Here is a 23456-nt window from a genome sequence, read left to right as displayed (position 1 = left end):
GAGGACAGCATACTCTAACAAGTTCTATATACGTAGTAGATATGTTAATAATGTAAAAAAATTGTTGTCTAAATTTAACACCACCTTTGAGATGTTGATTTTTCTTTCATCACAGGATATCCTATTATAATTCTCATTGAGCCTGATATTTGAAGGGGAGGGAACATTTCAGAGGGCCTTTTGTGGGTAGAATAATTCTGTGCCTGAAGAAATGGCCCTTTAGAAAGCTGTACAACCAATACAGGAGTAAAATTATGTGCATACGCATTGCATGTGCATAATTTTATGCACATAGGGAAGAGGTGTTCCAGAGCGGGGGGAGTCTTCGAGAGGTAGGGATTTCTGCTTTTAAAATGTTTTTGCATAAATTTTCTCAGCAAAGCTACACGTATCAAACAGCAAGTGTAATTGTGTGCATTTAATTATGCCGGAATAATTTTCAAAGCAAACTTACAAGCATAAGTTTGCTTTGAAAATTAGTATAACTTTGGTGCATAACAGCCTGCAAATGTATGCAGCCTCTTATAAAATTACCCCTGGCATTGTTACCATTTTGTGTCTTTGGGGAAAATGCTTAGTGCATCTGGCTTATTTTGTTTAGATGCTTGCTTTGTAGTAACCTGCAGGGTTCCCTAATTAATGTGGGTAATAATGTGCTTCACACCTGTTGTAAATCCTCTGAGTGAATGGTAGAACTGCTCACCTCCATTTTATTTTTGTTTCGGAGGTTTCTGCATGAAAAATAGCCTTGTATTTCCACAGAAGAGGTGCTTACAAAAGATACAAGCTTGTGTCTAGCTACTTTTCCCCTGAAGCCAAGTAACCTTAGTCACACACATGGGGCACACAACCATGTTTGGTGATGAGCAGACAGATTCTCCCAGAGCTTGCTGGATAGACATAAAAGCCTTTCACTGCTCGTGCATGTGGTTTCCATGCTGCTGAAGCCCCATGGCTCCTCTCACTCCTGTTTTTTCCATAGAAACCATGAGATGCATCTTAGCACTGCAGCATGAAAAATTAATGAAGAGAATCTTCCTTCTCTCTTTTTTTTTCTTCTTCTGGATTAAGCCATTAAAACTCTAGTTTACTCCTAGTTATATTTTTGGCACAGATTTATTTTCATTTTCATATCTCCACTGAACCTGGCCCACGCATTTTTTTGACAAGATTATTACCACTAGGCTGCCCAGCCACATTTTTTTCTTCTGTTTGTACCATCTAATTTTAGAGGAAAATTTCTTTGTTTGATTTCACATTATCCATTTTCCTTACCATGTCCAAGAAGCAGGCTTGCAGTATCAAGTTCTGTCCAAGTGCAAACTTTCGGGCCGATTCAGTAAAGACCGCGGGAGAGTGGGCATTTGCCCACTCTCCCGCGGTCTTTACTGAATCGGCCCGCATAGGCCACTCGCCTGTACGCGCGATTCAGTATTTAAATGAGGCGCTAGGGACACTAGTGTGTCCCTAGCGCCTCCTTTTGGCCCGGAGCGGCAGCTGTCAGCGGGTTTGACAGCCGACGCTCAATTTTGCCGGCATCGGTTCTCAAGCCCGCTGACAGCCACGGACTCGAAAACCGGACGCCGGCAAAATTGAGCATCCGTTTTATTTTTTTACCCTTCGGGACCTCCGACTTAATATCGCCATGATATTAAGTCAGAGGATGCACAGAAAAGCAGTTTTTACTGCTTTTCTGTGCACTTTCCCGGTGCCCGAAGAAATTAGTGCCTACCTTTGGGTAGGCGCTAATTTCTGAAAGCAAAATGTGCGGCTTGGCTGCACATTTTGTTTTCTGAATCGAGCAAGAATACCTAATAGCGCCCTCAACATGCGCACTGTACTGTATGCTTTAAGTGTCTGGGTCAAGGCCATGAGGTTGTATAATCTGTGTTGCAGGATGTCACCCAGAGTAGTTCTGTCCCAAAAGGTCAAGTTTCTTGCCTTTCTTACAAGTGAATAAAAGCCCAAGTCATTAAAGTTGACATTGAAGCATGAAGCATCTGGACCAGATGGTAACATCCCAGAGTTTCTGAAAGAACTGAGAAATGACATTGTGGATCTGCTATTGGAAATTTTTAAGCTATCAATAACATCTGTGGTACCAGAGGACTGGAGGGTTGCCAATGTAATGGCAATTTTTAAAACGGGATCAAGGGGTGATCCAGGAAACTACAGGCCAGTGAGTCTGACATCCTTGCCAGGCAAAATGATAGTTTTTATCATAAAGAACAAAATTGCTGAGCATATAGAAAAGCATAGTTTAATGGGACAAAGCCAACATTGATTTAGCCAAGGGAAGTCTTACCTCACCAATTTGCTGTATTTTTTGAGGACATAAATAAGCATGGATAAAGGTGAACCAATTGATATAGTGTATTTGGCTTTCCAGAAAGCATTTGACAAAGTCCCTCATGAGAGACTTCTTAAGTGATCAGATTTGCTGCTGACACAAAATTATTCAAAGTTGTTAAATCACAAGAGGACTGTGAGAAATTGCAAGAGGACTTTGCAAAACTGGGAGACTGGGCATGCAAATAGCTAATGAAATTTAATGTGGACAAGTGCAAAGTGATGCACTTAGGGAAGAATAATCCAAATTACAGCTACATAATGCAAGGTTCCACATTAGGAGTCACCATTCAGGAAAAAGGATCTAGGCATCATACATTGAAATCTGCTCAGTGTGCAGCAGCAACCAAGAAAGCAAACAGAATGCTAGGGATTATTAGGAAAGGAATGGAGAATAAAATAAATTTCATAATGCCTCTGTTTCGCTCCATGGTCGACCTCATCTCTAGTATTGTGTGCATTTCTGGTCACCGCATCTCAAAAAAGATATAACAGAATTAGCAAAGGTACAGAGACGGGCAACCAAAATGATAAAGGGGATAGAATGATTCCCCTAAGAGGTTGGGACTTTTCAGCTTAGAGAAGAGATGACTGAGGGGGAAATATGATAGAGGTTTATAAAATGAGTGGAATGGAACAAGTAAATGTTAATGAGTTTACTCTTTCAAAAAGTACAAATACTAAGGGACACACAATGAAGATACGTAATACATTTAAAACTAATAAGAGAAAATGTTTTTACTCAATGCATAATTAAGCTTTGGAATTCATTGCCAGAGTATGTGGTAAAATCTATTAATGCAGCTGCATTTAAAAATTTAAAAATGGTTTGGATAAGTTCCTGTAGGAAAAGCCATAAACCATTATTAAGGTGGAGCTGCAGATATCCACTGCTTATTCTTGAAATAAGCATGGTATCTATCTACCCCTTGGGATCCTGCCAGGTGCTTGTGACCTGGATTGGCTTGATGGACCCTTGGTCTGACCCAGTATTTCAAGACTTAGTTCTTATGTTCTAAGTGAGGACCACAGAACTGCATTGACTGCTAGTGGTCTGGCCCAGGCCATGCTATGCCAAAGAAGACTTCAACTTTGGTTCCCTAGTTTAAAGAAATCTAACTCTTACAGCTCAAAGCCAAGAGAAGGACTCATCACTCGACTGCAGAGATGGAGAAGAGGCTCCAAAGCCTCGCTGTATATCTTTGACACACATCTCTGAGAGCAAGGAGGTACAGAAAGTTCTTCATCATTTAAAGTGACTATCTTGAAGTAAGTTCTGCCTCCCAAAACTGAACAGTCTTCAGAGATCCAGCCCCAGTGTAACGATCCATTGCCAAATTCTCCTCCAGTTTGCAGGTGGTGCTATGAGCTGTTTGGTCTATCTATCCAGTTCTTTCAGCCATGTGCCCCTCGCTTCCCTTCCAGTGACCATCTTCTTTTCTGTATAGGCTTGCATTTAAACTGAGGCAGTTTCATCAGTCAGTAGCCGAAGCTTGGTTCTACCTTCTGGACCTTGTACTCTGGCTCCTTTCCTGTTTCCAGCAGACATCTTTGGCTCCAGGTTCTGCCTTCAGCGATCCTGACAGATGTTAGACTCCTGGTTTGTTCCAGTTCCTTACTCCATTCCAGAACTCTCGCTCTTTGTTCATATTGGGAGCTATCTCCATTTCTTATGCCTCACTAGCCACAGTACCTTATGGTTCAATTCAAAGGGAAGATGACTGGCACAAGCAGAAGACCTTCTACTGCCAGCTGCCTGGATTTGACTCTCCTGATGTTATGCTGCTTGTTTCTGAAGCAATCCACACTCAGGTCCTTCGACATTGATGCTCAGAGAGCTATGGAGGATGTCCACTCACCTACTAGGCCCACCCCTGTGTTGTCATCAGCATTCTTTGAGGTGCACTTGTACAGGAGAATTGCCAAAGTATTCACTCAACATGCCATATTAATCAAGATCCTAAAGTAAAGCACATTCATTAATTTTGGTGCACTGAGTGATTTTCCTCAGTTTCTCTCCTTAAGTACTGAACATGCTAATGCTGGCATATGTCCATTCAGCACCTTGAAGAGGCTAGGTGTCGTCTGTGCTAAATCATGATGGGTTCAGCATTGGAAGCTTCTCCTGCCTCACTACATCACTTGTGCAATTTGCCCAGGTGCCACATTTTAGACCACAGAGGTCTTTTTGATTCCATGGTTGGTGCAGTCCAAAACCTCCATCCAACCAAGGTTTTCTGAGTTGAAGAGTGATGGAGTTTTGGAAACCTGAGGAAAAATACCCTACTGACCTCCCATCAGTGCCCTCTCCACTACAAGCTGGGTATAAGCCATCTTCTGAAGATATTTCCTTTCTGAAGTTTGTGCATAGGATGGCTGTGACTGTCCCCTTTGAGTTGCAGGTTGAGGATAAACTCAGGTCACCTTTTCTTGGCCTTCTTAAGAATGACTTTAAAAAGTTGGTGGCCCATCCACCCTCTCTTCCCAAAAGTACAGAAAATGTATGAGGTCCTGCATTAAGAAGGCAAACATAAAGAATTGTGTCCAAGTAGCTATGGCTATTAATTGTTGACTTAGAAAATAGCCACTGCTATTACTAGCAACAGTAGCATGGAATAGACTTAGTTTTTGGGTACTTGCCGGGTTCTTGTGGCCTGGATTGGCCACTGTTGGAGACAGGATGCTGGGCTTGATGGACCCTTGGTCTGACCCAGTATGGCATGTTCTTATGACTTTAATATATTGGGTACCATACCAGAGTGTGGTGAGATCTGCCTTGAAAAGGGATAAGAAGTTGAGCCCATGCTGTGTTACCCCTGGACTTTACTCTGATTCTAGATCTCTTTGGGATAAAGCACTACCAGAATATTTCTTCCATCCTGAAAAGCATATTACCAGAAGTACAGGATGCAGTACTTGTTTACAGTCCTGGAATGGGCCCAGTAATTTACCTAGTTTCTCCCTGAAGAGAAGCAAAAAGGGCTCTATCACATGGAATATAAATAAAATAAATAAAGAATGATGGGGACCAGTGAGGAGTGTGAGAAGCATCTGATTCACATGACCTATGATGCTTTTGAAATGGCATTGAGAGCCTTTTCCTTGCCTCTTGATACCCAGTTACCCACAGACTCTCAGTAATGGGCTTCAGGCCTTAATGATGATGTGCAGGAAAGGCTTGCAGTGTTGGAAATTTCTTCAAAGTTAAGGTCAAGAAAGCAGTAGAGCTCATGAAAGATCACTATTCTATGCTTCAGAATCATATCTACTACCATCTTTAAAGTATCCTCTACATATCAAAGATTTCATAGTGGTCTGCCTAGGAAGCAGTTTTTCCCTCACCGGTGTGAGACTAGAGGAGCTGTAAGCCCCATATGACCACCCTGTCAAAATTGGGGTAAGTTTTTGTCTGAATCCAGAGAAGTTAATCTGAATTCTAGTCTCTGTTCTGGAAGATCTCCATGTGTGAAGGAGGTTAAAAGTTTTTTGTAAACAACTATTGTAACCTTAGACATCTGGTTCCTCTAGATTGTAAAGTAAGGTTATAAAATATACCTATTGGGAATCTCACCAAATTGCTGCCCAAAAGAGCAGTAAGTCTTATTCAGTACCAGGACCTGTTCAAGTTGGGAATCTTCCTCTTGCAGGCCAGAGGGCTCAGACCTGACCCACTGCAGGAGAGAGGCTGCAGATTTTACTCCAGGTACATACTGGTCCCCAAAAACACAGGATGATTCCGTTCCATCTTAGATATTTAGAGCCCTGAACAATGTCTTAAAAAAGGAAAGGTTCAAGATGGTTACCCTGTACTTCATATTTCTTCTTATAAGCAAGGGAGACTGGTTATTTTTTTCTGGAATTTAAGGAGGTATATATCCATATAACTACTGTTTTAATGTAAACCAACGTGATATGTATTTGCTAAATGAACGCCGGTATAGAAAAATTCAAAATAAATAAATAAAATATATTGATAAATTCTAGTCACAAGAAGAATCTCAGATTTCTTAGGGGAAGACCTCTAGTACCACCTCCTGCTTTTTTGTGTAATCTCGGCACTTTGAGTATTCACAAAATGTCTTGAGTTATTTCAGTATTTCTAAGCAACCTAGGGAGGGATTCAGGTGTTCCTCCTGGACAACTGACTGGTCAAAAGCACCTCTTGAGCAGAATGAATCCATACGGAGCACCAACTGGATGTTGCAGTCACTAGAGTTCTTCACAGGTTACCCCAAATCCAATCTAAACCCAACAAATGAAATTTATAGAGGCTCTTCTAAACACAACTCAAGCCATAACATCTCTCTACTAGCAGGACCAACAATAAAAATGACTGTGTTGGAATAAAAGAGTAATTCAGATTTAGCAGACTTGGTCCATGTTGAGAGTGTTAGGCTTTATGGTTCCCACAGTTCATGTAATTCCTGTGGCAAATCTTTGCACGAGATGTCCAATGAAGCCAGATGTTCCAGTGACATTGGGCCAGTTGGGGCTCCCTGAGATCATCTGTCAGATGAGCCTCCCTGTCTTGGAGGTTCTCCCATTCCAATTTTATCTGAGGTTTACCCTTTCACATCCTTCCTCATCAATTTATCTTAGTACAGATGTTTCCTTCCTGGCTTTCCTACAATGGCTTTGTACCCAGTGCCTCACCCATGAGGAGGAATCTAGTGAAGCTTGAGGAATTGTCTTGAGTCTAAAAGCTAAAATTTAATGTAAAAAAATGCAAAGGCATGCATTCGAGCTGCAAAAACTCAAGGGAGTTATTACATTTTAAGGAGTGAAACAAGAGCAGGATCTGGGAATGATCAAATCTAATGATCTCAAGGTGGCCAAACAGATGGATATGGTGATGGTAAAAGCCGGAAAGATGCTTAGTTGCATCGAGAGAGGAATGAATCTGCAGGGAAAAAGAGGTGATATTGTCTCTGTATAAGTCATAGTAACATTGGCTTCCCATTGAATTTCAAATACAATTTAAAGTATTGTGTATTATACATAAAATGATATATGGTGTCCAGAGAGATTGGCTGAAAGCAGTGGTTCATTTACATACACCACAAAGGAACCTGCGTTCGGCAAATAAGGGTTTGCTTACAGTGCTATCTGTAAATTAAGATCATTTAAGTCAAGTGAGGGACAGAGCTGTTTCAATAGCAGGCCTGAGACTCTGGAACTCACTCCCAGCGGAACTGAGATTACAAGCAGATGTAAAAGTGTTTAGGGAAAAAAACCTTAAAACTTGGCTGTTTGGTATTGCTTTTAAGAACCTGGAAGAAAAATAGGCAAAGAACTCTTCTATTTGATTCTTTTATCTCATCTTATTTATTGTATTTTCTTATGAATAATTTTAGTATACTGTATTTTATCTTGTTTATTTAGCATACTGTATTTTAATATATTTGTTTTATTTAGGCTATATTTATTTATGTATTTTTTTATTCTTTGAAAATATGTAGACCGCCATGATGACTTGACTGAATAGCAGTATAGAAATATTAACAAATAAATAACATAGAAATAATGGCCGATAAAGACCAAATGGTCCTTCTAGTCTGCCCAGCAAGTTTCTTATGGTAGTAACTGCTGCTCCATGCAGCTTACCCCCTGCATGGAACGGTATAGGTGTATGTGGTGGAGGTAAGGTCAGTCCTGCCAGGATAGAATATTATGAATAATTCTAGAATCATAACCTCAAAAGGTTATAAACAGGATGGAATCTATCCAGAAGATAATTTCTGAAATGGGCAGTGGTCTTTTAAAGTAGGCATATGGGGGTAGACGTAAAGATCTAAACATATGTACTCCAGAGGAAGTTGGGATAGGAGAGATGTAATAGAGGCATTTAAATATCTCCAAGAGATCATTGCACAGGAGGCGGATCTCTTTCAATAGAAACACGATTCTAGAATGAGAAGTCATGGGATGAGAGTGAAAGGGCATAGTCTGATGATTAATATAAGGAAGTATTCCTTTACAGAAAGGGTAGTAAATGCATAGAGCAGCCTCCCAGTGTAGGTGGTGGAGTTAAGGCCAGTATCTGAATTCAGAAAACATGGACAAGTGCAGGGATTAGTGGGAATTGTAGAGCTGAGCAGTTGTGTGATGGGCTGACAAGAGGGACCATAGTCTTTCTGCCATCATGTTTCTATGTTAAATTACTGGAGATAAAGGCAGGAATGCTTTAAAGGCTTTCAGAAATCAGATTGCCAACAAAATCAGCATAGTTCAAACAGGCAAACCAAATAATTCTGTTCTGCCTGAACAAACAGAAAAGAACAGACTTCCTTCCTCTTGTGTCAGGAGTCTGTCAAGGTGTGGAACTGGGCCATTTCTCACATGATGACCCTAAAAGCCATGTACCTGAGAAACAGACAATATCCTAGAAGAAAGTTGACAGCTAGACCTCACAAGTGGTTCTTGGATTGGGGTGTAGCAAACTGACACTTTCTTAAGTGGGGAACCCCTGAAGGTGCACATTTTCTGCTCAAAAAGGAGATCAGAAGGCAGGTTAGCAGTATTCCCTTCACTGGAGGACCTGTACACATATCCTTCCATAACCCTGGTGATGACAACCTTAGTAAAACTCAATGATCCTTATAGCAACTCTTTTGGATTTGTCCCTGAGGAAACCAGTCAAGTTGGGAACTTGCTCAGCTCTGACCACCTGAAACCAAGGAATATTGCTTCTCCCTAGCAATCCAGTCTCTGATTCTCATAGCCTGGATGCTATGAGGGGATAGAATAAAATCCCTCAGTTTATCTAAGCAAGTGTCTGAAATCATTCCAACTTCTAGAAGGGAGTCTACCAGAAGACGTTATGGTTTTAAATGGAAGAAATTTGCCGTCTGTTGTGAGGGTAAGGCATTAGATCCCTTCTCATGGCCCATAAAAATGTTTAAATGCCTTCTGCATCTTTCAGAGTCTGACCTCAAAACCAGCTCTGTCACGGTTCATGTCAGTGCAGCATGATTATCACTAGCATGTAGAAAGAAACCCATGTCTGTTCAGCTTATCGTTGTCATATTAATATGGAGCAAGCCTCATTCAAGCTTCTAGATTCATGGGAGCTCAAGTACCTGACCTGGAAGGTGAGAATTTTTGTGGTGGTTACTTCAACCTGCAGAGTCAGTGAGCTCTAGGCCTACTTTATACAGATTTTATCTTGGAGTGGTGCTCTGCATGTATTCTAAGTTTCTGCCTAAAGTGACATTGGAAAAATGAAATCTAACATTTTCCTAAGCCTATAAAGGTGAAAAGGCCCTTAGTTTCCTGGATTTATTTATTTATTTTATTTATTTAAAAACTCTTCTATACCGTCGTTAAGTTGGAGAACCATCACAACGGTTTACATATAGGCACGATAACAACTATGAGTGGTATAGGTTACAACTTGAAAATGTGCTTGCAAGAGAACTATTTCCTTCTTCTTGAAACAGGCTCCAGTTCTATAAAAAGTCCACCCATCTTTTCATTTCTTTTGACCCTAATAGACCTGGGAATGCGGTGATAAAACATACCATTTCTAATTGGATAACTTTGCATTTCCTTCTGCTATGCCCAGGTAGATCCAATTATAGAGGAGCATGTCAAGGCCCATAATACTAGGGCCATGGTAATGTCAGTTGTCCACATTGGAACTACCTCCATTGAAGAGATTTGCAAGGCTGCAACCTGGAATTCAGTCCACATATTCATATTCCATTATTTTCTAGGATAGTGAGTGTGGACGGCCCTTTCTTCACAATCTTTTTGAATAGTAGAGCCTAACTCCATCCCTCCTGAGAGAGATTTTGCAATTTTGGGTTATTTCCTCTGTTTAAAAAAAAATTTACAAAACTAAAAAAGATTTTTCCCAGCAAAGAAGTGATTTATTGTCCATCGGCAGTTTTTATTGCTGTTTCCTTAGCTGGGGAGTTGTGTGATTAATGCAAATCATTTATCTTCAGGGAAATCAAAGGTGCTTGCTTGTAATAAGTGTTCTCTGAAGACAGCAGCTCACCAGTCACATGATCTGTCCTTTCTTCCCTCTAGAGCTTTCTCTCCAATCAAATCTATTATATATGTACCTTAAAGGGGTTATGGCAGCCCAAGAATCATGACATGTGAGCAGTGAGAGGTTTTTACACTGGAAGAATCCCTGTGGTGCAAAGTGCAGTCACATGACCATATTTGTGACTGGTGAATGGCTATCTCTACACCTGTTACAGTAGGCAGCTTTGCTGTACTGGCTGAGTAAGGTTATTTTCTTTAGTATCTGTTCTTCCATCTGTAGTAATTGTACTAGTAAATTAGGGCCAGATGTACTTTGGAATTTTTTCCTATTTTGTATCTGGGGGGAAAAATAAATACTTAGTACATAAGCCCCTTAATGTGATACCTCAGCACAAACTGGGTTCCTTCAGTTACTGAAGTTAGAACAGTGAAAACTGGACTTTGTGTTTACTGCATGAGGACCATGCAAAAGAAATGCAGGAAAAGTTCTGCTGACTGCCATCGCTCCACACCTAGGGGTTCTTAGGATCAAATTCTAGCATGCTCAACATCCTGTCCTCCTTTTTGGGGTAACTAAAATGAGAAATGATTGAAATTTGAATAACGTTCCATCTGTTCATAAAATGCTTTAGATGTATGCACTATATAGAAACATAAGTAGTTGTGTTGCTACATGAATATTTATTTTTACATGAATTCACAAGAGAGCGAATTTTTTTTTTTTTTTTTTTGTTTCACTAACCAAAAAATAGTGGCAATTTTTCTTGATGAAAAAGGCTTCCAGGTACATCAATTAATAAATTAACCCTACAGTTCGCACACAGCCTCATTAAGGAGAACTGTTTTTTCTTCTTGCATTTTCATAAATAGGGAACTCAAGCGCAGGAGCCAATTCTTATTTCTGCCAAGACCATGCTGGAGAGCTCGTCGTCATTAATCAGAACTGCTCGCTCATTGGCTATTAATCCAAAAGACCCGCCCACGTGGTCCACACTGGCCGGCCACTCTCGAATAGTTTCTGACTCTATTAAGAGCCTTATAACATCTATTAGGTAGGTGCTCCACAATTAAAACTTTTTGTTTGCAAATGTAATGGAATTGGCTCAGTTCTAAATAGTGTAAAAAGTAGACCAAAAGCACATATCCCTGATTTTCCCTCTCAGTGCTTGTTACTGATAATGACTGTGTACTGAAGTAAACTTAATTACAAAGAAAAGAAAGTGTATTTCTGATATCTCATTCAGCAGCATTCTTTTGTTTGTTCGTTTTTGTTAACAAATCTTCCATGTTGCTATATGCTTTTCATTCCTGTTTAACATTATGAATTTGTTTGTTGTTTTTGTTCTTTGCTGTCAGAGTAGCCTAGGGTTCAAATCTTGTGACCTTGGGCACGTCACTTCACCCTCCATCACCTCGGATATAAATTTAGATTCTAAACCTCCTGGGGATAGGGAAGTTTAGTACCTGAATGTGTCTGAAAAAGTGTCTGAAAAAGTGGAACATAAAATAAATGTATAAATCTTTTAAAAATAACAAGCAATTCTAATAATTTGAGTTAGCAGTTTTTCCACAATTTAAGTGGTGTGAATGCAGAATGCTTGCATGGTTTGAACTGGTCATGCTTTTTGACCTTTTATAAATTTATGCTGAACCATGTCAATAGGTATGATAGTTCATTTTGACTGTATGATGGAAAAAAACTTTAGCTATGTGCCTAGAGTTTTTTCTGCAATAGATAATACAATTTTTTTAAAAATCCGAGACCAAATTGCATTAAAATAGTTCATTTTTTTTAATTCTATTTGAAGTAAATTTTTCAGAAAATATTTCTTAATATATAAGGAAATGTTTGGTTGAACTTTTGTAAACTTATTTTTAGATAGTTGTCTTTCATAATGTTTTGGATAATAACTTGGTCAAACCCACCATATCAAAATTACTTAATCTGCTTTACTTATGCTGCTCTGATCACATAATGAAACTGGTGACTACTGAACTCTTACTATCCATATTAATAAAACATTACAACAGCTCCATTGTGTAGCACGTCCTTCTTCCTTCTTTGAGAAAGGGACACAGTAGTCAAATCATTAAATGCTATTGCATGCTGAGGTCTTTGACGAAACAAAGCAGCTCATTGTTCCGTGACCTAGTCCTTCATTTCTTTCTTGAGGAATAAAGTAATTCAGGCCAACCAGAATTTTATTTTACAAAACTTAGTTAACTCGTATGTCCCCAGTAAAGTTACTTCTGAACCTAATTTAATTTAATATTTCTAGTCTACTCTTATGGCTGGTCAGCTGCTTCAAAGTGGGTTACAGTGTGGTAGATCAGGTCAAAAATTGGAGATAATTGTATTACATTACAAGGCCACTTTGAGGCGAATTACAATGTGGTAGCTTAGACCAGAGTTAGGAGGTTACATTACTTGGAGGTAGTTTATAGTGAGGTACATTACAGTAAGGTAGATTAGGTCAAAAGTTGAGGTATTACATTAAAAGAGATTACATTACATTGTGGTAGGTTAGGTCAAATAGAGGGTTACATTATAATGAGATACATTACAAAGCGAATAGGGAAGCATTGCGTTGCTTGCAAATTTCCATGTAGCATGGTTTATAGGTATATCAGTTTTTTGAGTCCCTGGTTCCTTGTTTTCAGTTTCTTTGTGATTAGCCAATACCAAACCAGGGGGGCGGGGAGGGGGTAAGTTACAGATGGCATCATTCTGTTGACTAAACAGCCATGTTTTCAGTTGGCGCCTGAAGTCTAGGTAGTCATTGATTCCTTGCAGATTAGGGAAAGTGCATTCTTTGGATTGAGTGTCACACCTCTGAGAGCTCTAAATCTAGATTTTGTTTTTTAGTTGAATCATTTAAAGGGCAGGCTGCTTAGCTGTTTTTGTTGAATTGAATGAAGGTTTCTTATTGGACAATACCCTTTTTACCTTTCTAGACAGATATTCAGGGCCAAAGTTTTTCAATGATTTGAATGTGAGTGATAAGACATTAAATTTGATAGGTAGTGAAATGGGAAGCCTATGGAGGGTGACTAAGAGATGTAAAGCATGTTTTCCATTTGTTGCTGCTTGTGAATTTTCTGGCAGTGGCATTTTGGAGCACTTGTAGTTTGGTCATTTGTTTTGTTCTGTGTAGATGACCTTGCAATAGTCTGTGTGTGCAAACAGTAAGGTCAGTTGGTAGCAGGAAGGGGCATAGTTGCTTCACCACCACCATTCAGAGATACCAGAATGCTTTCTTTGTCACTGCTATTATCTGGTTTTCCAAGGCCTGTGCAGAGTCCAGGATGACTCCCAGACTCTGCCTCCCGTTTTTTGTATTTATTTATTTCCCAACTTTTCTTTTTCACGCAAACAGAATTCTGGTCACAGCAGTTTACAACAGAACAAATAATCAATATACAATTGATCAATTAAAATAATATCATCACCATTTAAAACACTTTCAGTGCTGCTAATACCCTGTTATGGGTCTAGGGTGATATCGTCTGTAGGACTTCCCAAACTATGGGTCAGGACCCCAAATGGGGTCATAAAATCTTCAGGTTGGGTAACAAGTGCTTCAAATGGCAACATTCTTTAGGCACAAGTATTAGTAGTGGAAAGCAGCATGGGGCCTGTGTGCTAGCATGTAATCAAAGGCCCCCCATTGGCCCCATCCTTTTGTGGAAGCCTTGCATGAGTTGGAATCCAGGCTGCTGCAGGGCCTTTGATCTTGCACTGGCCCATGCTGACTTTCATTACTAATGCTGATGATGCTGATGCTTGCAGATCACAGTCAGGCGGGGAGGGGGGCTGATAATGCATCAGGCCAGTGGAGATTGCCAGTGGACCTTTCTCCTCATCCACCACTGAACCTCCCCAAGAGAAATGTTTCCCCTCTCAACAGCCTGCGCTCTGTTGTCATCAACCTATGGCCCAAAAGACCAAAAGGAAAATATTGCCACTGACTCTGGTCCAGGGGATATTTGGAGAAGGGGCTGTTAGGAGAGGTTTGAGGGTTGGATCAGCTAGAGAGGGACTGGTTGTGGGAGGATGAAAGAAGATAAACCAGGAGAAGTATGAAAGGAGCTGGTGGGGAAAGTGGTGGGAATGGGAATGAGAGTAAGGAGGGAATGGGGATGGAGGGAGAGGGAGAGGGAAAGGATGACAGGATCAGTTGGAGGTTATAAGAAAGGCTTGGGGTGAGAGGATCAGGTGAGGGTTGAAAAAAGGACTGAAGGGGTGAGAGAGAGTGGGCTGGAGGGGGCAATATGAGATCAACTGAAAGGGTAAAAATTGAGAGAGGGAGATTGCTGGGGGAGGAGGTTAAGAGAGGAGTTTCTTTGGAGGGGTAGAGGTGGAAAGAAAAGATTGACTAAAGAGGGTGAAGGCTGAGCGAGAAGAGCAGCTTGAATATGGGAAGGTAAAAGTGAAGTGATTGTTGGAGGGGGACCCACACCCCTGTTTGTTTTAGTCATCTTCTGGGGTCATGTGAATTTTCAGCTGCTAAAATGGGGTCACATTAGCTAAACGTTTAAGAAGCTCTGGTCTAAGGCAAGCAGGGGGCGTTTGGATTGTGGAGATCTGTTTTGTCCCTGTTTATCAGAAGTCATTTATTAGTTATCCAAAATGCTATCTTTTTTTAGAAACCTTTTTTAAGGCTACTGTGTTTTTTTTTCCAAGGTGTCTGATGTTAGCATGAGGATTTGAATGTCAGCCACATAGATAAGTCCAAATCTCATTGCAGTGGTTGTGAGGGGCCTGAAGTATCCTCTGAATAAGATGGGTGATAGTGGAAAGCCTTGGGGTGTACCACATTTCAGGGACCCAGGGTTTGGATGACCCTGCATTCCAGGTTGTTTCTTGGATTTTGCTGGTGAGGAATGACTCAAACCAGCTTCCTTATCTTCCTGCTAGATCAGTCCTTAGATAGAGGAATTTTCCCCTCCACAGCTGACAGAGACAGAGGACACACCATTTTTCCATGTGGCTCTTGGCAGTTGACAGGAGTCTGTGTCCTCCAGCAGATGCAGACCAGTGAGGAAAGCCTCTAGATCAGCTCCCAGGGGCCTGGTTAGTCCTCAGCCTAGTTGATCCTACTGGGTCCTGGAGCAACAACACTTAGGAGTTTCTTCTCACAGTATTAGCCCAGAATTTAAAATTGGAAAAAATCTGAATATTTAAAACAACAAAAAAAAAAGTTTTTCTGGTTGAGCTTGCCCTCAGCTCTTAGGCGTCTGGTAGATCAACCCTTGTAGGGATATTTCCCCTCACCTACTGCCTCCTGTTTGGGCAGTGGAGATGGGGTTAGAAGTAGGGAATAGGAGCTGTAACCCTCGCGTGCGTGCTCTCTTTCTCTCTCTCCCTCTCTCTCTGTCCCCCTTTAAGTCAGCTTTCTTTGCTCCTGCTCTTTTATATATTACTGGTGAGGAGATACCTCCAAGAATTCTACATGGAATGGACCCACATAATTCAGACCAATGGGTCTTAGATGTCATCCAGAAGGTCTATTCCCTGGAACGGTTGTCCTGTTACCAAGGTATTTATGGCCTCCCCTATTACTCTCTAATCAAGATAGAGGCAATAAGAGCCTCTATATTGATTGAAGAGTAATAATATTTCCCTTCTTACTGTAAATATCTGCATACTGTATATAACTTGAATTGTAGGACAAACTTTTACATAGCTAATGCTCCTAATTTTAGTTCTAAACTGGTTAATTACCATTTTCCCTGTAAAGCCATTCGCTGCATAGTTATTCTATATAAATGCCCTCTTCATTTTATCTCATTGAAAGCGCCTGACCCCTCAACATACCCTTCCCTTAAACCCAACCCATCCTTAGAAATGCTATGTCCTTTTACTGTAAATATTTGATACTATATATACCCTAAATTGTTTGACAATCTTCTCACTCAGTTCCTGTTCTAAATTTTAGTTCTTAGCTGTTTAAATTCCAGTTCCCTGTAAAGCCTTTTGCTGCTTTTTGTTCTGTGTAAACCGATGTGATGTTCCCAATGAATGTTGGTCTATAAAAATGTTAAATAAATAAAATAAGAGCCGCATTAACAAAGTTACAAAATTTGCAGCAATAGTCACAGTTCTCTCAGGGAAACAGGGACTTGGTACATATTCAATCTGTTTTGTTGTCCCAAAGAGGAATTGTTCCTTCGATCCAGTTCTAGACCTAAAAAGTCAACAAGTGTCTCCAGATACTTTATTTTTGAATGGAGACTCTCAGTTTTGTCATCATGTCAGTAAGAAAAGGAGAGTTCCTAGCATCCTTGGATCTGGCGGAAACTTATTTCCATATTCCAATAGGAGACACTCACCAAAATCTTCTGCAATTATGTGTTTTGAATGAGCATTTTCAATTCCATGTCCTTCCTTTCAATCTTGCAATTGTCTTACTGATTTCAGCAGGGTAGTGGTCATTTTGGCAGCCACACTTCTCAAGCAAGGGATATTGAAACACCCTGACTAGACAACTGGCTTTTCAGAGCCATGTCTTTCCAGGAAAACCAGCAGGCCTCAAAACACTATCCTGTGGATATTGGAACAGTTAGGCTGGGTGGTAAACTACACAAAAAGCAGTCTGTACCCTACTCAGTCCTGGGAATTTCATGGGGCCCTCTTCAGTACAGTAGAGGAGGAAAGGGTTTCCCTCACCCCAAAGAAAATTGTCATATGGATAGCACAGGTATAGGAGTTCTGAGCTCAAAAGGCACCCAGAGTTTGGATCAACCACCATCTTTTGGGCCTGAAGTTGGCCACAATAGATCTAGTCCCATGTTCAAGAGCCCATAAGTGCCACTCTTGTAACAGGTCTCTCTTGATGTGGTGGTCTTCCAAGTCTCAAGGCTACGAATCATGTCTTCTCCTACTTCCAGCAGTAAGAAGAAGCCTGGGATGGTGCTCAGAGTCATCCAGCCTTTTGAAGGGTATGGACCTAGATCCTCCCTCCTGAATTACCCTAACCATGGATGCCAGTACAGTGGGTTGGGGAGCCCATTTCCAAGGTCAGGTTGCACAGGGTCCGTGATTGAAGTCAGCAGCAACATGGTCAATAAACAAATTGGAAACAAGGATATCAGATGAGTCCTTCTATTTTTCCTGCCATCAATCAGAGTACAAGGATCTTGTCAGACCATGCCACAGCAGTAGCATATGTGTACAAACAATGGGGCACTCAGTCGGTCAGAAGTAGGCCTTCAGTTCAGGTGGGCAGAACTAAACCTAAGTTTTGCTATCCACATCACTGGAATTGAGAACGTTAAAGCCAACTTCCTCAGCCCAAATTGGCTGGATGCCAGAGAATGGGAACTTGGCTAAGAAGCATTTTGGATGATAGTACACCAGTAGGGGCCACCAGCAATAAACTTGATGGGCCATTTGAGCAAATGCCAAGACTGACAGATTCCTCAGTCAACAGAAGTGCCTAGATAACATTACTTAATCTTTCTTTCTGACTTCCTCACTCCTTCCTGCTTCTTTATTTTGTAATTCATGTTTATGGATATTCATTCCAAATTAAGAATAGGGTAGTTGGCCACTTTTGCTTTGACAGAAGGTTTCTGGCAATTGCAGAGAGTCACACCTTCCTTATAACTATAAGTGGTGTCATATGAGAAAAAGGTGCCCCCTGTCTTTGGCAACTGTGGAAGGGAAAATTCCCATACACATGGACTGGCCTAGCTGAACTTGAGGAAAGGAAATTAACAGGTAAAATTAAATTTCACCTTTCTGCTTTTCTCCAGATACTTAGGTATGTCAGCCTAGTCTGCATGATTTTGTGGTTGACCATGTTGAATGCAGCGGAAAGGTCAAGGAAGATTAGGAGACCTGACTCACTGATCAATCAGTCATTTACTAGGAATACTATACTGAAATTTGATTATCTCTTCAAGGTAGACTTACAGTTGTCGGGTGACTATAGACTCCAAGAGTTTGGCCAGTAGTAGTTGGTTTTGATATTGAGTGGTGGTAGGCACATTTTGAGGGGCTTTTTCAGTGTAGGCCTGACTTGGGTTGACTTTTATGAGTTTAATGTCCTCCTTGTAGAGAGGCATTTACATTTTTTACTAGGCAGGATAGGATTGTTTTTGGTAGGTCCTTGATTTATGCACATAAATGTTGGAGAACCTGTCAAGATACAGTCCCAAATAGCCATGTGTGGTGGGCATGTCATTCAGATGTCAAAATTTCAGTCAGTATTGCAAAGACTTTTCAAAGAACATCACTAATCAAACCCTGCCTTTGGAATCATGTATATTTCTGTTACAGCTGTGACCTGGTCTCTCATTAATGGATCAATTTCGTCTTAGTGTTTGTCAATTACTGGCAGTTACCAAAATAACCGTGACACAATGTAACCACATTATGGCATGAAACATACAGTAAATACATGAAAACCTGATAAAGTCTTGTGAATGGAACAGTTTATCACATTATGCCATGTTCTTTTAAGTTTATAGGCTGAAGTGATTACCATGTGGCCTTACTCTGTCGGTCTGCATCTGTATGCTTGTATACAATAAATATTAATTGAGGGCACTTGGGTTTGTTATTTACATGACTTCTGATGTTCTGAGGATAGATTATAAAATAATGGAATGGAAGTGCTGAATTGCAGCACCTGAATTTTTATGTCATAGATTAATATTTACATTGACTCTCCTTACATTACAAAAAATTAATATTTAACAAAAGTTTAACTTGGATGAATCTGGGGCAGTTAATTTGTACTTGCTTTATATAAATTAATTTTGACTTTTACCGTAATTTGCACAGACATGACTAATCATATGCTGCCACCTTAAAGCATTTTCAAATGTAAAATAAAATAAACGTACTTACTGAGGCATTAGGAAAAGGCTTCAGTTTTAGAGAACTTCTCCATGAACAGCTGGGATATGTCATGTGTCAAATGCTGCCCAAAAGCTGTCCTTGGAATTGTAACCAAAGCCTTTTGTAGTTGTTATGGAGTGCTTTTTTTCCCCAGATTGCATCTCCGGAGAGTGCTGCGATATGTCTAGAAAACAAACAAGATTAAAGTTTGAGTTGGCTTATCATAGCATGGTCTTGTTTGCAGGGATAAGGCTCCAGGCCAGAGAGAGTGTGATTATTCCATCGACAGCATCAACAAATGCATTAGGGATATTGAGCAGGCTTCCCTTGCAACAGTCAGTCAGAACCTGGCCACGAGGGATGACATCTCAATTGAGGTAACAATTTAGAGAAAAGAAATAAAAGAATTTGCTGCTGGTCAGTAAGTGCTATTTTATAATTGAATTTAAAAACGTGTATCTTTTCTCGAGACGTTCACAGGAAGTGCGGGGAAGGGGATGGGGGGTATCACGGTGGGTTTGTACACAGTTGTAAAGTGCAGGCATTAGAAAGATCACACCAATGCTTTTCTCATTTTACTTTTGTTCTGTTTAGTTTTTCTTGTATATATTCATAAACAGATTTGAAACATAAAAACTTATAACTTAAAAAAGAAAATCAAAAAGTATGACCAGAAGCCAGTGCTTTTTAAAGATATTTTGGGTAAAATACTGCACTGGCTGCCCCCAAAATAATAAATAGATGAATGTTATTTTTAACTTGATGACTTCTGGCAAATGCTGTCTGGCCGTAAATGTTACTGCCTTTCTTTTAGGTTTTCTGAGTTTCCATTTAGTAGGTTCCATTCAGAGAGCAGCCTTGACCCACATCTGCTCCGTGAGAGAACTGGGCTGTAGACTCTGAGCGCATCCATTAGGAGGGAGATAGAAACACAGCATGAAAGGTTTTGTCTGTCTTTTCCAAACTCGTGGATAATAAGAAAAGTCATTCATTGAAAGGTTACAGACTACGTCAGTCACGGATAGTATTACTTTCAGTGCACGCATGCGCCCCTGCAGCTAACCAGGCTAACGATGTTATCTGGTGTAAACTATGGAACATGGGGGAGAAAGCTAAAGGATGACGTCTGGTCTTTTTTCAACCTAAACCAACTATGCAGCTGTGTTATGGTGACACAAATAAGCCTCTAAAATATAGAACAAAGACTTTCAAGCAGTTAAACTGCGGTGTTTTCATTTTTGGGGGGGAAAAAAATCCTGCATGGATTTTAAATAGAATAGTTTACTGTTGTGATGGCAGACCGTGTGACTCCGCGGCCGCCACACCTACCCCCCGCTGAGCCTATCGCGGCCTTTCAGAGCCGCCATCGCCAGTTTCTGTCGTCATGGCAGGGCGCCAACGCCGCTGACACACAGCCTGCCTCAGTCCCCTCTAGGCGAGCGCGCAGCTTCCCCCGGAACTTAAAGAGGCCGCAGTGGGAAAACTTCCCATGGCCCTGGATAATGACGTCAGCCCCAGGACTATTTAAGGCAGCCTATGCTGCCCAACTCTTGCCTCAGCAACAGGTCAAACTCTTCTGAGTAGTGAGTTGCTCTGTGTGCCTGTTATTCCTTCGTGTTCCTGCTTCCGTTCCTGGCTCCATGTTCCTGCTTCCGTTCCTGGCTCTGTGTTCCCTTCCCTTGGACTGATTCTCTGGCTTGACCTCAATACATTCCTCTGACCTCGGATTGTCTGCTGCCTGTCCTGATCTTCTGCCTGTTTCCTGGACTCTGCTCTCTTCGCCGCCTGCCCTGACCTTTGGCCTCCACCTGGACTCTTCTGCTCGCTGCTTGCCCTGATCTTCAGCCTGTCTTCTGGATTCTGCTAGTCTGCCGTCATCCTCGGATTCGTCGCCCGGAGACCTGCGCCTAAGTCCAGCCGGTCCCAGTACCCAGGGGCTCAACCTGCAGGGAATGAAGGCTAGTATTGGTGAAGGTCCTGTTGGGGGACCTCCTTCTGCAGGTAGCGTCAACCTCGTCTTAGTCCAAGGGTCCACCCCCGTAACATTTACAAAGGAAATATAGCAGAGCTACCAGGCATGGATTGTGGGTGAGAGGAGCCATTTTAACTGATTATCAGGTCAGATGTGTGGGTGAAAATGTTTGATTTACTATAAAATGGAATATACAAAAGGATTCCTGATTGGTCGCAGGGGTAAGTTAGCGTACTACTCTTACTGCTTCCTTAGTGGTAATGTCTTAACTTACCGGGCTACAACCGCTCCATTTTACGTCTCCTGACATCGCTACTTAAAATCCTCATTTGTGAAGTTCAGAGAAGTTACCTTCCCACCTTGTGAGCGTCATTCAGCTACACCTGTTGAGGTGAGAAATCTAAATGCCCATCCCATAAGAGGGAAACGTGTAATCATTCTTCAAAGCTTGGTTCATTTTGTGTTGTCTGGGGTTCGGGACACACATTGTTGGCTTCATTCCTCAGTTTCATGAGTATAAGTCAGGAATATTCGAGCCTGAATTATTTACCACTGAAGGCAGTGATTGGCAGTTTGTGGGGATTTGACAGTTAGAAATAATGTGGTTGCTAATAAGTTCATGCTGTATATAGTATGCTTCAATCTTATTTTTTTTATTTATGGTTTTTGTATTGTGTCCTAATCATGGCACTATACAAAAGAGATACAGAGATTAACAGCACAGAAAACCCGCTGGAAAAATAAAGAAGCCTAACATTATTAATGTAAAAGCTGAGAAATCCATGCAAGCCAAAGCTAACCCAAACTCATAGGGCTAGAATGAGGAGAGATGGAAGGAAGGACCCAACACAATACAGAACTGGCAGGACGAGGCACAAAGACGCACACAATGCTAAGGACAGTAACCTTTGGCCCCAGCCTGCCAGACACTGCCATCTACAGCAGGTTTATATAAAGTCCATATCTGGTTTTAGTTCACCCTCTGATACTAAGCAGTCCCTTATAGATAGATATATTATTTCCTATGTTTGTGTGTCACATTCTAAAATTTAAAAAAGATGCACATTTGTATGTTGGGGAGGTCTGATGATTGATTTCATTTCTTTAATGTGTCCCTATGGTATCCCACCCAAAGTTCTGCCCTAGTATACTTAAAAATGGTTTTCTCATTGGATGCCTGTTTTCTGCACTTTTTTCTGGTGGTTGAGGACCTGTGCGCACATTAACTTGTGCAGTGTCTCCGGGTTTGTGTGTTTGTAATTTTACCCGTAGTACAAAGTGCATGGCTGAGATACGGGTGTGTTCCAGGTACCGAGAGAGGGTCTACTCATGGTCATGGTCATGCCTTTTTTTCCCCCTCCTCATTTTTGATGTGCCCTTACACTAGTATGAATCTTAATTTTATAGTGAAATAACCTCTGTTTGATAGCAGGTTTAGAGAAGCGTGTGTTCCAATTTCCTGACTTGTGCTATTATAGCCCAGAACATTTTGCTGGAGCTTCCGAATTGGTCCTAGCTTTCGTTCCCCTATCAGCAACATCACATATATTTTAATAGAAGGCAGGGGCTTATGTCAGCATCCCAGACCATTTTCTAAATGAGGCTGTTATTGAAATGTATAGCAGGAGTAACGTTCTTTGGCAGGGGTGGGGAGGGAAGGGTTTCGCTTGTATTGTCTTTTATTCAGACCGCTTCTAATGTTTACTGCTCCATGGGATGTCAGATTTACAGAGACACAAAGAAATATATTACATCCGTATTCAGATTACATAAACCCGACACGTGTACAGGGCCAGACTACTAGAATTGCTATTGTCAGAAATGGTAGGGGATGGGGAGATTTGATTTAAACAGAAAAGAAATGGGATACTGTAGGGAATTGTGTGTGGCATTTGACCTTGAACACATTTAAATATAGAGGAAAACTGTCACTTGAAAAAATGAATAGTCTGAAATTGCCACAATCATTAGTCTGAAATTGCCTGCTTCAGTCAGTAGATTACGCTGTACATTGTTTTTTTTCTAAATTAACATAAGCAGTAACACACCACACCTTAGTTTGCCCTTGATGGTTAAATCCATCTTGTGACACAGCACAGCAGAGTGAATGCAGTGTTTTGGAAATGACTGTCATTTTTTTTTCTTATCAGGCTTTGCAGGAGCAGTTGACATCAGTGGTCCAGGAAATTGGACACCTTATCGATCCCATAACTATTGCAGCTCGAGGAGAAGCAGCTCAGCTGGGACACAAGGTACCACCAGTTTATGATCTTGGATGATCATGATCTTGGA

General features: G+C 40.9%; 1 protein-coding gene across 1 annotated transcript in view; it reads left to right on the top strand.

The window, feature by feature from the left end:
* TLN2 (talin 2) overlaps positions 1-23456 on the top strand; it is a 352944-nt gene that overhangs the window by 216155 nt on the left and 113333 nt on the right. Inside the window, exons 36-38 of the mRNA XM_029574657.1 lie at positions 11215-11396; positions 19437-19569; positions 23315-23416. Coding sequence (XP_029430517.1) covers positions 11215-11396; positions 19437-19569; positions 23315-23416 — 417 coding nt within the window. The remainder of the gene's footprint in view (positions 1-11214; positions 11397-19436; positions 19570-23314; positions 23417-23456) is intronic.

This window comes from Rhinatrema bivittatum, chromosome 13, assembly GCF_901001135.1.
Source record: "Rhinatrema bivittatum chromosome 13, aRhiBiv1.1, whole genome shotgun sequence".
Taxonomy (NCBI): domain Eukaryota; kingdom Metazoa; phylum Chordata; class Amphibia; order Gymnophiona; family Rhinatrematidae; genus Rhinatrema; species Rhinatrema bivittatum.
Note: the sequence above shows the minus strand (reverse complement) of the source record. Positions and strands in the feature narration are given on the sequence as shown.